Consider the following 16,375-nt stretch of genomic DNA (forward strand, 5'->3'; position numbering starts at 1 on the left):
CTTTCTTAGACCTAGGTTAATCTCTATGTACGAAGTTGTTCTTCTCTCTGAGATAACTGAAAATTTATAAATATAATTACACTATCTTATGAATATATACAGTTAAACTCAAATGGTTTACATATATTATGAAGGGGAATTTATATGATTTATACGATTTGCATGATATCTAAATCAAGCTTATCTCTGGACGATAGTTTTTATTTATATTTTTGGACTATATTTTGTCATGATTTCAGCTATTTTTTCTCTCCTGCTCTGATGGGAAGTCAGGTGTATCTTGTATGTCTACTCGTACACGATAAATAATATAATACCTTTATATGAGTAATTATACTAACAAATGCTTTGGCAGCGCAAGCTGTATGAAATTTTGATATACTCATGATGAATTTTTTCTTTTTTGTGGTTTTGTTGTGTATTTATTTTGTCTGTATTTGTTATATGTAGAGCAAATAGAACAAAATTCTTAATAAATATATATAAAAAAAAATAAAAAATAAAACAGTCGCTCTTCTGTTGGACACATTTTCCACACATATACTACATCAATGAAAATATTAATCAAGCTTTTATTAGAATAAATAATGACAGAATAAAGAAAATAAAAAAATGACAGATGTTAATATGTTTACTCCAGCAGAGTCCATCCTTTTCTGCCTCAATGTTCAAATCCAATCGGCCACCCAGTCGAAATCTTGGAACAGGTCTTGGTCTTCTAAAGGTGATTCTTCCGGTGGTGTTAGAATGGGGTCCAGTGTTGTATAAGCTCTGTCGAAATGACTGACGTCCTCTGGTCCGGCAATGGATGGTACAAACGGATGTATGATGTTCTTAGAAAATAATGCACTCCAGTCTAATCCCTGTTAAAAAATAAAAAAGATTGAAGAAAAATTAGAACAATAAATCAGGTGTGCCACGATATTAACCAGTAAACTAATCATTTAGAATAATGGCCATTATATCTACACATCCATAGATGGAATTTATACAACATGGACATACTTTGAAAAAAGGATGTTTCTTGACAGCACTGGCACCAATCCTGGCTCCTAGACGGGATCTGGAATTTTTATTCATAAGCTGCATAAGGGGGGAGGAGAAAGGAAAATGTTATTTAATCTGAAAAACTGAGAATTAAAGGCATTTTCTTGCAGGTCCTGTAAAATCTGCCTTTATCAGCTCAGGCTGAATACTTTACTACAGAGCTCAATACACAGTAGGCACCATGTCACAATGGCATCGTGTTTGGTGCCCAGAAATTGCTCTGCAATGATCGATGGCACAAGTCATGCTTACTGCTTGTATTTATTTCATTCCCCAAATATAAGTTTAACTTCTTTTAATCTCTAACTAGATCCATGTGTTTGTGACTGCTTGTCCTATTTTGTTACAGCCAATCACACAGTATTTACAGAGGACCAGCTTTGTTTTCAGAGCCTTACCACTCAAACTGTCCGAGCCCACATTCACACACAGTGTTAGCAGCTACAACAGAGCGGAACAGGCAGGGGTACGCATCGATCGACCCACAGAATGAAACGTGTCTGTTCTATGGAGCAATGTGCATAATTGATAAGAGTAAAATTCTTCATATAAAAAAAAGAAACAATATGATTTACTTTTTGTAAAATCCTTCCAAACCTCCCCCAATGCCTTGACCCTTTCCATATACCTTATATGTCACTTTCTAACAACTGTCAGAGTTCAAACAAGGTGATGGGTTGTATGATGTAAGACGCTGAGCTGTGATGTCATACATCATTAAAGCCATACGAGCTGTATTATTTAGAAACAGAGCTACATGCAGGATCTTTAATCCTGGAGCTTCCAAGAGCTATAAAACCCACAGTCTTCTTATCTTTTACCAGACATAACTACTAATCTAACAGCTCTCAGACTTCCTTCATCCCAAGGCAGCTCGTCAGCAATCCACTCATCAACAGTGATTGCAAATTCTGACCTCCGCTTACTCAATATGTCAAAATCAGAAATCACTAAACATGTGTTGGCAACTTACACTTTTTATTATTGAAAATGCTTCTACAGACAGGAACTCCGGATAGTCAGGTTCGGTGTTTACAACCTTATACGATATCTCTTTCTCTCGATCTTTACCTTTAAAGGGAAACTGGTAGAAAACATTTTTTTTTTAGATACATATTGTAAGATGCAGAAGTTCATTTTTTTGTTACAAAATAGTGATTATCCTGCTAGAAATTGTCACACACATAAAATAAACACTCAATGATATATACTGCAATGAGAGTAATGAAAAAAACAACTTATTGATGTAAACCATTAAACACTGTTGCAAGATGACAATAGCGTTTATAGCACTCACACTCCTGAGAGCCCATAATCTGCTCTGTGTGAACGGCCCACACAGAGAGGGCACACGGTCTTCTCAAACTGTGACAAAGAGAGTGCCCACTGTGCAGGGTTGGCCTGGAATCTACAGTGGGTAATTTCTCTAATGTAAATGGTTTTCCAAAGCAGAAACAATAAATACAATATTAAGAATTTGAGAAAGTATTAAAGAGATAAAATCAGTTTAGATAAAGTGGAGATGGAGGTATTGGGTTATGATATTCAGATAAGCACTATAATGAGCTGAAGTGGTTATGGTGCTCAGCTTGTCCCTTTAACCTTGACCAGTCTATAGTTTGAAATACTATCAGTTTCATCAATAGACTGGATGACATCACACCAGGATTTTTGGTTTCCAAAGAAGGAATCCTACAAATTGGTAATATGCTATACCTACCCTTCCACACAGCATTGCATAAATTACTACGCCCAGACTCCACCAATCAACAGATCTTGTGTACGGTCTTCTCTCAAATATTTCCGGCGCCATGTATTCCAGTGTGCCACAGAAAGAGTTGGTTCTATCGAGGAATCCCATCCCTCGTAAATAGAGAGAGTATAAATGTACATCGGTAAAGACACAGATAGATGTTGATTTATTTTGCTGATATACATTATGTTATTTTTTTATAATTTCATGTAATTTTTTTTCCAATTGATATTAGAAAATTGCTGCAAGGAGTCAGTGTGATGTATCTGCAGATTCTCTGTGAAATTACATACAGATTTTTCCATGGTTTTTACGAATCTGTATTATGTTCCAGCATCTACTCTGACTAGTGTTCCAACCTAGCCTCTCACTGGATATGAATTTGTACAATGGCCCCTTATTTCATTTTACACCAATATTTGATTTCATTCCTTTGTGTTTCATGTATACTTTTATTTCGGTCTGCAGTTGGATGTTATTTGTCTGTGGCTAATGTTAAATTCTGTAACTTTGTGATAAATTACGTTAGCTAAATATAACATTATGTTTACCTTGTTTGCCAAGACCAAAGTCGGTAATTTTGGCGTAACCGTCCTTGTCTACAACAATATTCCGCAATTTAAGATCTCTAGATTAAAATATAGAATTGGAGTTTTTATTATTTTTTACATGTCACTAAAGGGTACTTAGATTACATGGTTTTCTTATTTAGAAAAAATAAAAGGTTAGATTTAAGGACGTATATAATTTATGATAAAGTTAACATAATAATATTACTATTTACTGTAATTAAGCCACAGACAATATTTTAATGACAGTACAGTAAATAAGACAGATAACATTTCTGGGGACAATATATGTATGTCCATCTTTAGTTTTTCCTGTACACTTACCTGTGAGCAATCTTGTTCTGATGTAAAAATTCGAGGCCGAGCACACAACAGGCTGCATAAAACCTATAGAAAATAGAATAAGTCTGTTTTATCTTGGGGAAGGAAATTTAGTTTTTGTACCATTGGACAGTTTAATTGCACCAACCTCTGTCACTCTATGCTCAGACATATTTCCTGCATTGTCTTGTGTCTGTCTAGGCTTCACTGAACTTGTAGTCCAACTTAACTTTTGTTTGGAGTTCTAGCTGGGTGATCATAATCCCCAAACTATACTTACATAGCTCTGCTTTCTGTAAAAGATGCCATGTTTTTATAAAGAGTTGACATTAGGTCTCCACCAGCGGCATATTCCATCACAAAGCAGACAAGATCTTCAGTCTGGAAACTTGCAAACAAATTCACAAGGAATGGGTGTCGTGTGCTGCTTATGGTCTGAAAGATGTTCTTCTCATATTTAAGACTTGAAATACAAACGGAATAACTAAATTAATCACTTTTGCGAACAACAAATAGGACTACCATCCAATATATTTCCATATTGAGTATTCTCCATCCACTGACCAGTCGATAGAATCAGATGCAATTATCTTTCGTTTTTTCTGGACTTTTAGGGCGAACATGGTGTTTGTACCTTTGTAGTTAACAAGTAGAACCTGAACGTTAAAAATATATATATTTGTTAGATAACATTTGTTTAGACACCTTTTATTTCTCACTAGAATTGGAATTTACCCGAAACCCACCTTTCCAAAGTGTCCTCTGCCCAGCACAGAGAGACATTGGAAATCATCGAGGCTCAGTTGTACTCCTCGCTGAATGCTGCAAAGAAAATAATTGTTTTTTCATATTTATAGTTACTCATATAGCTCCCATCCTGATGAAAAAACAAATACCCAAAAACATGCTCCTATAACACACAGTATAAGTTATCATACCGTGGGTCCTGAGACTGTTCCAGATCTTGAAGGACACTGTTTTCCTGATTGGACACTCTGCCATCATGTAGAGGTGTATTACATGGCACTTGGCTTGGAGTGTAGTTCCTAGAATAGTCTTGTCCTGCTCCATAATCCTGGAAAAGAAAGTTAAACATTATTAATAACAACGTTCCATTAGCGCTTGTTGTAATAAAATAATTGAGGATCCAATTTATGTACTAAACCCATGATTTTATAGAAAACATTCTACACCGAGCTTGCAATTATTCCATGTTCATCAATAATGCAGTTTGTTCTAAAGCGGAACAAAAAAACAAAATAAGCAAGGTAGAAAACGTTATATCTTTACCTGAGACAGAATATCTGGGATTATAACATGAAGTCCTGGCTGATCGCTGCAAAAAGATGTACGATATGCAACAGGAGACTCTTCTGGTTCAGATTCAGTGTCCGATGTTTCTACAGGAGAAACGCTTTAAGAAGGAAGAAAACAGTATTTATTTAGATGGCACCGTTTCGATCTTATATGATATCATCAATTCTTTATAGTCACAGTGTCTTAGTGGAAAATTCTGTAACATCCAGTGCAATGTTAAAGGGATTCCCCTGGAATATCTATCACTAGAGTTGTAGATTGCCATGTTTTATAGGACACGATGATTATGTATTGTGTGAAATCAATTGATTAATTACAGATGGAATCACGAAGGATCTGCCGTGATTAATTACAGTATTTCACTCTGGTAACAGGTGAATTCCACATTCTGCTGGGAAGAATTTTCAAGTCCCGTCAGAAAAAATGTAATTCATAAACGTTCTATAAAAATATTTCGCTATGGTAAGCTTACTTGTTACAAACAAACTGTAGACAATGTTAATGATAAGCATGCTGGGAATTGGGCAGAAAAAAATGTTTACTGCTCTAACCTCACCCATCTTACTCTCACACGCAAGTTTTTGTGTACATAAAGAATAACTTTAATAAAAGACAAGCTTTATACATAAATAAAATGGAGTAAGGGGTGGTAAAGGGGAGCAAATAAGGAGTTTATGGTAAATGTGTAGCCGTTTTAACAGCATTGATGAGAAAGATGAATATGTGAAAATACCTAATTGACCATGATGACTCTTGGCTCTCAGTGTTAAACACTGGCAATGGAAGAACGTCAATAGCTCCATCCTCTGACACCGATTGGCTGGTCTCTTGTGATTCAGTATTGTCAGTGGGTGGTGATGACTCCACGCTCTCAGTTTCAAATACTGGCAATGGAAGACTGCCAGATATTATATCCTCCTCAGATACTGAGTGGATAGTTTCTTCAGTATCAATATTGACAGCAGGCGGTGATGGAACCACGCTCTCTGTGCCTGATACTGGCAATGGAAGACTACTGAATACTATATCCTTCTCAGATGCTGATTGGATAATCTCTTCAGTATTGGTATCGACAGCGGGCGGTGATGGAACCACGCTCTCCGTGTCTGATACTGGCAATGGAAGACTACTGAATACTATATCCTCCTCAGATGCTGATTGGATAATCTCTTCAGTATTGGTATCGACAGCGGGCGGTGATGGAACCACGCTCTCCATGTCTGATACTGGCAATGGAAGACTACTGAATACTATATCCTCCTCAGATGCTGATTGGATAATCTCTTCATCATCGGTATCGACAGCGGGCGGTGATAGAACCACGCTCTCAGTGTCCGATACTGGCAATGGAAGACTGCCAGATATTATATCCTCCTCAGAAGCTGATTGGATGGTCTGTTCAGTATCGTTAGCGACAGTAGGCAGTGATTGAACCACGCTCTCAGTGTCCGATACTGGCAATGGAAGAACGTCAGATGTTATATCCTCCTCTGATGTGGACTTGATGGTTTCTTCTGCATCGGTATCGACAGCTGGTGGTGATGGAACCACGCTCTCAGTGTCAGATACTGGCAATGGAAGGACGTCAATAGCTGTATCCTCCTCTGCAGTGGACTGGAAAGTCTCTTCTATAAAAGTAACACAGAACAAAATATAAGTATTGTATATGATCAGTAGTAAATATATTAATTACATTCATAGCATTCCAAAAACAAGAAAAAAAAAGTAACATAATCTCCAAACCTAGAACTTTGTTTCAGCAAAGATGTCCATATTATAATAACCGTAACTCACAATGAATACATTGAAACAATGTTTAGTGTTTAAGAGGACTGGCATCCAATGAAAATAATGAGTTTCAGGTAGGTATAAGTAATGTAATCTGTGTATACTGCATATGGTATAAGATGTACATCCTGCGCTATGGCTGTTATAATGGATGAACATGTATCAGTTTTCTATCACACGGGGGGCTAGTACTGGGGTACAAGGGTTCACTTCTTGTCAGTAACCAAATAGTAACCAATTCTGCCTCATAGATGCCTTGAAAGGCCCCTGGGCGGTTTGCTATTTAATGCGAGACATGTTAAACAAACACTTACCTTGTTTTTTAGAGAAGAATTTCTGAATTGTCTGAAGTTTTGGCCTTTTCTGGATGGAAGCATTGGAAAATGTCACCTATTTCAAAACAAAAAACAAAATAGTTAACAGCGGGAAGGAAATGATCATATCCTCATTGTGCCAAACCAACATATAAACCCACACAAATGGAAAATAAACAGCTTCAAATCTCTTCCTCTACAGCTAATCACAATAAGCAAAGCCCTTCATTTACTTAAACAGTTTAGCATTTGATACAGTGTCTTTTATCTAAAAAATAGAAAATTTCTTAAGATACTATAAGCGGTCATGTAGGTAATATGACGTACATTGAAAGGTTTATTCGCTAAACACTGACGTGTGAATTGAAAACAAAGTTGAGCTAAGTCAAGCTGTGACTATAGCGGACATATTTTGCAACTCCATTTACACTTCAGTACAAGTTAATATTAAGTCAATAGCCTTTATAGCGCTCTTATATTTTTACATTTAGAGAAATATGTTGGATAAATTAATCATCCTTTTATTTTCTGAATAATTAAAACATTTAAATAGGTAAATAGCTATAAGTTGATGGTAGCCAGAGATTGGTTCTCACCTTGATGAAAAGGGTGCCCCGTGGCTCCAGCTGTAGACACAGTTCCTGCTTCCGATTCACCAGGAATTCTTCCAACTTCAGCGTCTTTGTGGCACACAGTGATCTCCGATCGTGCCAATATAAAGATAATTCTAACTCCCGAGACTATGTACACATTAACAAAACAAAAGAAAGAAAAGTTATCATCTATATCCCTGATTCTATAAAAAAAAAAAATCTTTATTTCTAAATTAAGATAAACAAACCCAATGTATAATAACTCTCTAAATCATAACTGGATGAAGACACGTTAAGGTCCTAAAAGGTTTAGAAAAAGAGTTCCAGTTATGCTGACTTAGACAACTCTTTACAGGATATGCAGATTTATGGATTAGTATAAATTCTTCCTGGGGCCACCAATGGATGTTGATTTAGAATGTAATATTCCTCCTAACACAAAATAAAAACAATAATACAGGCATCCACTTAGCCTGAAAACTATCACCAAGACAATGTTTTGGGGGGTTTTGTTTTCTATTTTTCACTCAAGTCAATATTTTGGAAAAAAAATTCTCTTTCTAGGGTGAATATACTCGAGTTTAATGACATTCATACCTTATTTAACTCCAGTTTAAATTTCTCATTCCATGATGGATTCGACACAGTTTTCCAACTGGTTGAACCCACTGGAATATTGTCAATCTTCAGCTGAGCACGGACCTCGTCTGTAAGGAAATTTCAGGAACTCAACTTAAAAGGCTAAGAGTATTTTATTATAAAGAACATTTCTTATTGAGAATGTAATCAACACACAGCAATTGTAAAAATACACCTGGCAATATAAAGTTATTATCTTTAACCAAAGCTCTAGGAGTTTGATTTTATTTGGGGAGTCTATTCTCCTGCACTCCGTAAAAAAGAAATTAAACAAACAACAAATGTGTAGCTGGCCAGGTACTATGGTTAGAATATAAACGAGGGGAGATATGTGAAATAAAATAATACAAGAACATCGTAACGAAAAACATGTTGAAAATTATATTTTTGTCCTCTGCCTTTTCTATTTGGTGAGTAATGTAGAAGATGGAGTTTGTATGATGAGTCCCAGTTTAAATGTGGTAAAGTAATTATTATTATCATTTATATATTCCGCAGCACTTTTAAATTTTTTTTATTTGGGGGTCAACCTGCAACCACCCAGTACCGAGATATAATTATTCAGGTTGATTTTCCTTTGAGTGGCTAAGTGGGAGAGCAAAAGTTCGACACCCCAGATATTGAGTGATGTTATTTAGCGTCACTGTGTAAGAAATTGATACGTCATAATTTCTTACAACTGGACACATAATGGGAATTATAAGATAAAAATCACTGTACTGGAAAAGTCAACAGTCTCTTGGGTGTTTTGACTGCAGACATGGTTGTTTCTTCTAATCCGGCTCATTAATGAGAATCTTCCACGACGTGTCCTCCTTCCTGGGAGAACAACTGACGGGTCTTTTAGTCTGCCAGGTACATTCTCCAGAATATTGTGACAGCCCTTTACTCGCACTTTCAGGGTACCTGTCAAACAATCAGAATTAATATTGTTACAATGACTATTACATTTTCACTTGTGTCATCACAGGAATATATTAACTATCCTCTCACCAAATGTTCACTCAATACATTTCCTACAATAATCAAATATCAGATTCCCAAATGGATTCCACCACCAATTTATCATCTCTGTAAACTGGCATATTTATAGAAAGAAATAGACCTTCATCAACCATGAAATATGCCCCTTATGTTACAAGGAACGTAATGGTTGGTCTAAGTAGCGCACACAGAATATTCAATAATAAGGCAGCTTTTACATCTTTATCAGATATAAATCAACCAAGACAGAATTTATAAACAGATAAAAACTCAGTAGCTTCACTTGGTCCCTGCTCGATCCTCAAAGAAGGTTTATGTCACTTGTGCCATTAGAGAAGAAATCTATATTTGTAGATATTTCTAAACACACACAGGAGTAATTCAGAACAGAATGCAACAAGTCCACGCTATAGAAGTTGTAACCACAAGGAACACACTTCTGGATTAACCTTTAGACTTAGATTACGCCAAAAAAGTAAAACAGAATTCATGAGAATACGGTAATTTAGAAGATAAAAGAAAAGAAAAAGGAAGGGACTGGAATGGAGCCAGAAGTTGCAGAACCTCCTGATTTGGGGGTTAACCCCGGTATAAATGTACACAAAGAGAAAAGATGGAGGATGCAACTAGGTGCATATATGACTGAAATACAGTTCAGTGAAATATTCGTTTGTTAAAACTTATTTTTTAATAGATTGGCCAAAAAGTCCAATTGGTGGACTATGAAGAACAAAATAACCCACAAAATATGTATAAAAATAGTGCTATACAAAAAAAGACACACAAAGATAAATATAAATAAGTGTAATGACTAAAAAAGCCCACTAGACTGGAACCTTAATGCTTTCTCGTAAAGATACGGGATCTGGAAAACATAGGTAGAAGGTGTCAGAGCTCTATATCTATGGTAACTATTTATATTTATATATTATATATTTAAATATGCTGATGACAGATTATGTGTGTGCTGGTTCCATATTGTTGTCATGTAAAAAAATGTCACCGGTCACCTTTAAATTTGTATGTACGTCATACAGAATTAAGTCTGCTGGAATATAGGTTGACTAACTGCATGATCACAGTAGACAGACTTCACAGAGATGCTCTGATACTTCAATATTAAATATATTTGTCTTCTTTCCTTTATTGAAATATCTTTCAGAGGCAAAAGAACCTACCCGTTAGTGCTGTGGGCTTGGATATGTCAGAATTGAGGAACAATTCCTCGGTGGTAATACTCTTCCTGGGATGGCTATCAGGAAGTTCTTTCACTAGTTCCTCCATGGAATATTTAAGGAGGTCCAGCTTTTCATTTGCCTGGTTTAATATTGATTGAGCCTGTTAAAAAGAAAAAAATGGAAAAAAGAGTGTGGGCAATACTTGCATTTAATTTATAAATGGTTATAATTCTGTATAGTGCTCAATGTATAACAACTCAGGATTAATCACTAAAGTCTAGAAAGTAGCAAATCAAAATCTGAACTGCAAATATTTAAACTAAAATTAGTGATTTGGAGAAATTCCAATCTCGGCTTTAGTCACAGTGTGTCTATGTTTATCTCAGTTTTGTAATTCAGATTTTAATTCCCTACAAGTCAGAGTTTATTGTAGCCCCTTGGAGCAACCGCATTTTAGTAGAATGTAGGTCCTTATAATGGCCGGATTTAACGTACAAAAATACTAGCCGAGGTCAGGGAACACAGAAAGGGACACAGCGACGAGGAAAGCCAGGAGTCAGGATACCAGAATATAGAGAAGTCAATAAACAAAGCCAAAATCAAAAACCAGGTAGAAAACTATAAACAGGAACGCGCTCTCGAACAACCACAAGGGAAAGCACGACAGGGCACTGAGCAGGATGAGATTTGGGCCTAAATACCCCTCCTCTAGATCTGAGAGGCTGTAACCGGCCTTTGACCCCAAAGTCAGTTATCAGGTTTCATTTGCATAATTGCTGCTCAGCATTAACCCTTCTGTGGATTAGGTTGCTGCTCGGCACAACTTTTCCTGTGTGGACAGTAAATGTCATTAACCACATTTGTATAAGCGGATGAATACGTGACAGATATCAACTGGATTAGGGATGTGGTACCAGGGGCCATGGTCATCTGGTCAGAGATTGTACCGTGACTTTGATGGTGGCATGCGAGGAATGCAGCGCGATTGATCACTGTCGATGTAAGGTTATCAGTTTAATGGCTAGCTTTATTCTGAAGCTGGAGGGCTTGTGGTCAGGCACAGGGAACTGGAGAATAGATTGGCTGGGTATTTCCGGCAAGACAACATGCACCTTTCAGAGGTGGGTTGGGATTTGTTGAATCTGGGGTTTCAAGAAGGGCTTAGCCAGGCACTGTTTTTGCAGGGTGGTGGAGCTCAGAAGTCTTAAGTGATCAAGGTCTGAGCTTGTGGCGGAGCTGGTAAAGGGAAGAAAATGGGGGATAGGGATTTTGTAGTTAGAAAAGGAGCAAGGGGTAGGTAAAAAGGAATGGTGACATGGAATTGGAGTTATAAGTTGGTTATGGTGTTGAGAGATTTCGGGTCCATAGGTGGCTCAGAACCTCGGATGAGTGGGGGGATCCGGATATACCCTCACCACTGGGCTGTTAAGAAAATGTTGGCACTTTATTGGTTATGTGTTATATATTATTATATGTTATTTATGGTTAGTCATTGCCCTATTTATTATTAGATCTGCTAAATTATAAGACAGCAATAGGTGGAGGGCAATGACTTTTATTTATTATTATATGTTATGTTAAATAAAAGCTGTGGACAATTTTCCCCATACACAGACGTGTTGTGTTTTATTAAAGAGGGTGGGGATGGTTTGATAGGTACAGATTCACCTGCCCATATGGCGACACTGCACCTGTCATTAAAAAAAACCTGTAAATAACTTAAATGCAGAATGTGTGTATGTATGTTTCTACAGATTAAAGTGGGTATAACGGCAGATCAATGCAGAACATACAACATGTTATTGGCTTTTAATAAAACTAAAGGGAATTAAACAATTGGGAGAATTTTAAAGGGACACTATAAGCACACAGACCACTTTAGCTCATTGAAGAGGTGTCCTCCTTAGTCATCTTAGTCCTGCAATGTAAATCATTGTAGTTTTTGAGAAACAGCAATGATTACATTACAGGACTAAGACTCCCTCAATCAGACAGCCAGAAGAGACTTTTGGTTAAAGCGACGTTTGTAGTCTGATGCTGGACGCCCTCACACTCTGCACTGAAGCAATGCTTTCCTATGGGGAGGGCCTAATTTACTTGCGGCGCTCACCATGCATGTGCAGTAGCCACCCCTCCAGATATCGGGTAAGTGTTAAAAGGGATTTTGTAACACGGGAAGGAGAAAGGGCGTGAGGTAGGAGGCGGCCAATGGGAACTAGAGTGTATGGAATACAACTTTGTTTGCCTTACACTATAGATTCCCTTTAAATAAAGCATTATAGAGACAGGATAAAATACAGAACAAATGGTCCAACAAAGACTTCAAACAATGAAAATCTCAGAAAAGATAATATAAATGTGTAATTTGTATATTATTTATCAAGCGGAATTTGTTGGCGCTTTATAAATAATAATAATAATAATAATAATAATAATAATAAACCATGGCTACTTGGCTAATGCCAACAAACCCCCAGACAGACATTGAAAGCCCATTATTCGTTCTGGGGATAAAATGGCTAAAAGAATAAACTTTATAACTGACCTCAACAAGTGGCTTTCCATGATCGAATGCATTGATGGCACGTTTGGCTCCTTCAGCCACGGAACGCTCGATCACAAATCGGTGGCCGAGCTCCTCAATGCGATTCTCCAATGTGCTTATAGCAGGTGTTGCTAGGAGACAAATTACTATATTTTATTATATTAATGGTAAAAAGGATATTGACACGGTAGCTTCAGGTGTCACAGAACTAAACAGGTCATTTCTATAAGGTTTCTCTGCATATTTCTTCATGTATCAGGCACTGTTTCATACACAAACTATTTTAAAGGGACAGGTTAGACACCCATCATGGAATAACTCGTCTCATAATGTTTCATTCAAACATTATTGAAAAATAATGTAAGAAATAACTTGTGAATCATAGATGCTTTCCCTCTGTATCTTACCTTTTCCTGTTTTTTTTCAAGTGTGGAGTGGTCCTTTAATGATGTGTAGTCTGGTAACTTTAATGGGATATGTGACATGGATATGATATATGGTTATACATTTACATATGTACTTAAATGTGTTAGTGGTATCCACATCAGTCCATCCTTGCAAGCACGCTGTCTTGGTGTCATACTTGAGTCTGGCCTCACCTTTGAATCTCACATATAGTATGTTGCCAAATCCAGTAGATTCCATCTTACAAACATAGCCCGCATCCGCCCCTTTCTTACGCAAGATGCTACCAAGGAGCTTGTCCATGCTCTAGTAATTTCCCGCATGGATTATTGTAACCCTCTCCTGATTGGTCTTCCTTACATACCTATCTCTTGCTTTCTCCTATAGGGCAGCACTCTACTCTCTCCTCCAACTCTGCTACACTCTCACCTTATTTGATTGCTATTTCCTGTCCTAATGTGTTTTATACCCCACATCCTATAGACTGTAAGCTTGTTTGAGCAGGTTCTCTTCAACCTATTGTTCCTGTACATTTTCTTGAAATTGTCCTATTTATGGTTAAATCCCCCCTCTCATAATTTTGTAAAGCGCTACGGAATCTGTTGGTGCCATATAAATGGCAATAATAATAATAATAATAATAATAGCACACACACAGAGTGTTTTAATGTACCTGGATGTTCCCCTGCTCCTTGCTCGATAACATCAATAACTTGCGTTTCGCTGACCTGAAAAGGTAGAAATAAAAAGAATCAGAAACTCACAGGATCTTAGCCAGAAGAAAAGGCTCACAACGTGTTCATGTTTCTCAGTGTGTGCTGTCCTTACTAACACCTTGCACCCGGTTACTATGTGCTGGATTGTATGGGAGGACTCTGGGGGCGGCACCTTGGGTCCTGCCTGCTATGGTAGACCCCGCTTCTATTGATCTGGTGCTGAGTGTCTGTTCCTGTGTCTCAGTGTGTGCTGTCCCTACTAACACCTTGCACCCGGTTACTATGTGCTGGATTGTATGGGAGGACTCTGGGGTCGGCACCATGGGTCCTGTCTGCTATGGTAGATCCCGCTTCTAATGATCTGGTGCTGAGTGTCTGTTCGTGTGTCTCAGTGTGTGCTGTCCCTACTAACACCTTGCACCCGGTTACTATGTGCTGGATTGTATGGGAGGACTCTGGGGTCGGCACCTTGGGTCCTGCCTGCTATGGTAGACCCCGCTTCTAATGATCTGGTGCTGAGTGTCTGTTCGTGTGTCTCAGTGTGTGCTGTCCCTACTAACACCTTGCGCCCGGTTACTGTGTGCTGGATTGTATGGGAGGACTCTGGGGTCGGCACCTTGGGCCCTGCCTGCTATGGTAGACCCCGCTTCTATTGATCTGGTGCTGAGTGTCTGTTCCTGTGTCTCAGTGTGTGCTGTCCCTACTAACACCTTGCACCCGCTTACTATGTGCTGGATTGTATGGGAGGACTCTGGGGGCGGCACCTTGGGTCCTGTCTGCTATGGTAGACCCCGCTTCTATTGATCTGGTGCTGAGTGTCTGTTCCTGTGTCTCAGTGTGTGCTGTCCCTACTAACACCTTGCACCCGGTTACTGTGTGCTGGATTGTTTGGGAGGACTCTGGGGTCGGCACCTTGGGTCCTGTCTGCTATGGTAGACCCCGCTTCTATTGATCTGGTGCTGAGTGTCTGTTCCTGTGTCTCAGTGCTGTCTTTCATTCCTGATATATTTATTATATACATATACAGGATATATGTGTGTGTAAACATCCTAATAACAATACTCTATAATACTTCCACATGACATATCAGTAACTGAAATGAATAAAGGGCAAGGAGTTCATACCACGAAAACTGACACAGTAACCATATGCTGTCACTGTGTTTGGGACATTAAATATTGAGCCATGAAAGGATTAAATATTGAGGAAAGAATAAAATGATAGATCTGTGTGTAACCCCCCCCAGTGTTCCCTATTAATAATCATATACAGGGTCCCATCTGTATTCTCTTTATATCCCATCTTAGACTACACTGGGGATTTAACATGATAAAACTCTCAGATAATAATATGTAGAACTGGAACCTTATACAGAAAATCAAGTCTTTTACTTACATCACAGCATACACATGAAAAACACGAGAAAATAGTTCTACTATCTCCCATCTTTAGCTACGTTATCACCACAGCAGCTAAGCAGTGTCTACTGTCTAAGCAGTGTCTACTGCATGAACTGTGCTGAGCAAGGATGATGTCACGGTGATGTCACAGGGAACAATCACACTATCTATAGCTATCTCTGACTTGCAATGTCTACCGACTGAACTGTGCTCAGCAAGGATGATGTCACAGTGATGTCACAGGGAACAATCACACTATCTATAGCTATCTCTGACTTGCAATGTCTACCGACTGAACTGTGCTCAGCAAGGATGATGTCACAGTGATGTCACAAGCAACAATCAGAATTTGACACATCACAGGTCCACCCATTATACTAAAAAATAAATCCATCTATTTATCTATCTCTATCTATCTATCTATCTACACACACACATATATAGTTAGAGAGAGATATATTTATTTAATAACATTATTATTATTATTATTATTTAAATGTCTGCTTACCTACTATTCTAATTATCCAAATGAAAGTGAAAAAGTGAAAATTGATCCAATAAAGATTTTTTATTGTTTATTTTTCCGTTTAGAAAAAGGCTATTAGTACAGATTTTAACAGGAACCGGATAGAAAAATATATATTTTTTTAACATTACAAATAATAGAGAATTAGTTATTGAAGTAATACGCCGGAATAACTTTATGTTTTTATTTTAATAAACTAAGTTATAAAATAAGGAATGATCCCTTAATTAAGATAATTTCACCATTAAACCCCAAATGTGTATAAGATAAAAAATGTAAA

At 37.6% G+C, this 16,375-nt stretch overlaps 1 protein-coding gene across 1 annotated transcript; it reads right to left on the bottom strand.

Annotated features, from left to right (window-relative positions):
• Positions 1-668: 668 nt before the first annotated feature.
• On the bottom strand, positions 669-15,942 carry LOC134586089 (serine/threonine-protein kinase N2-like). Its single transcript, XM_063441599.1, has 19 exons — positions 15,859-15,942; positions 14,127-14,181; positions 13,049-13,179; positions 10,504-10,663; positions 9,062-9,247; positions 8,300-8,409; positions 7,706-7,849; positions 7,110-7,185; positions 5,741-6,635; positions 4,981-5,104; positions 4,629-4,765; positions 4,437-4,512; positions 4,255-4,346; positions 3,971-4,153; positions 3,694-3,756; positions 3,352-3,428; positions 2,768-2,910; positions 2,021-2,131; positions 669-863 (listed from the first exon to the last, which is right to left on the bottom strand). Exons 1-19 carry the CDS (start codon positions 15,940-15,942, stop codon positions 669-671), a joined length of 3,042 nt encoding a protein of 1,013 aa, XP_063297669.1.
• Positions 15,943-16,375: the final 433 nt, after the last annotated feature.

The sequence above is a fragment of the Pelobates fuscus genome, chromosome 2, assembly GCF_036172605.1.
Source record: "Pelobates fuscus isolate aPelFus1 chromosome 2, aPelFus1.pri, whole genome shotgun sequence".
Taxonomy (NCBI): Eukaryota; Metazoa; Chordata; class Amphibia; order Anura; family Pelobatidae; genus Pelobates; species Pelobates fuscus.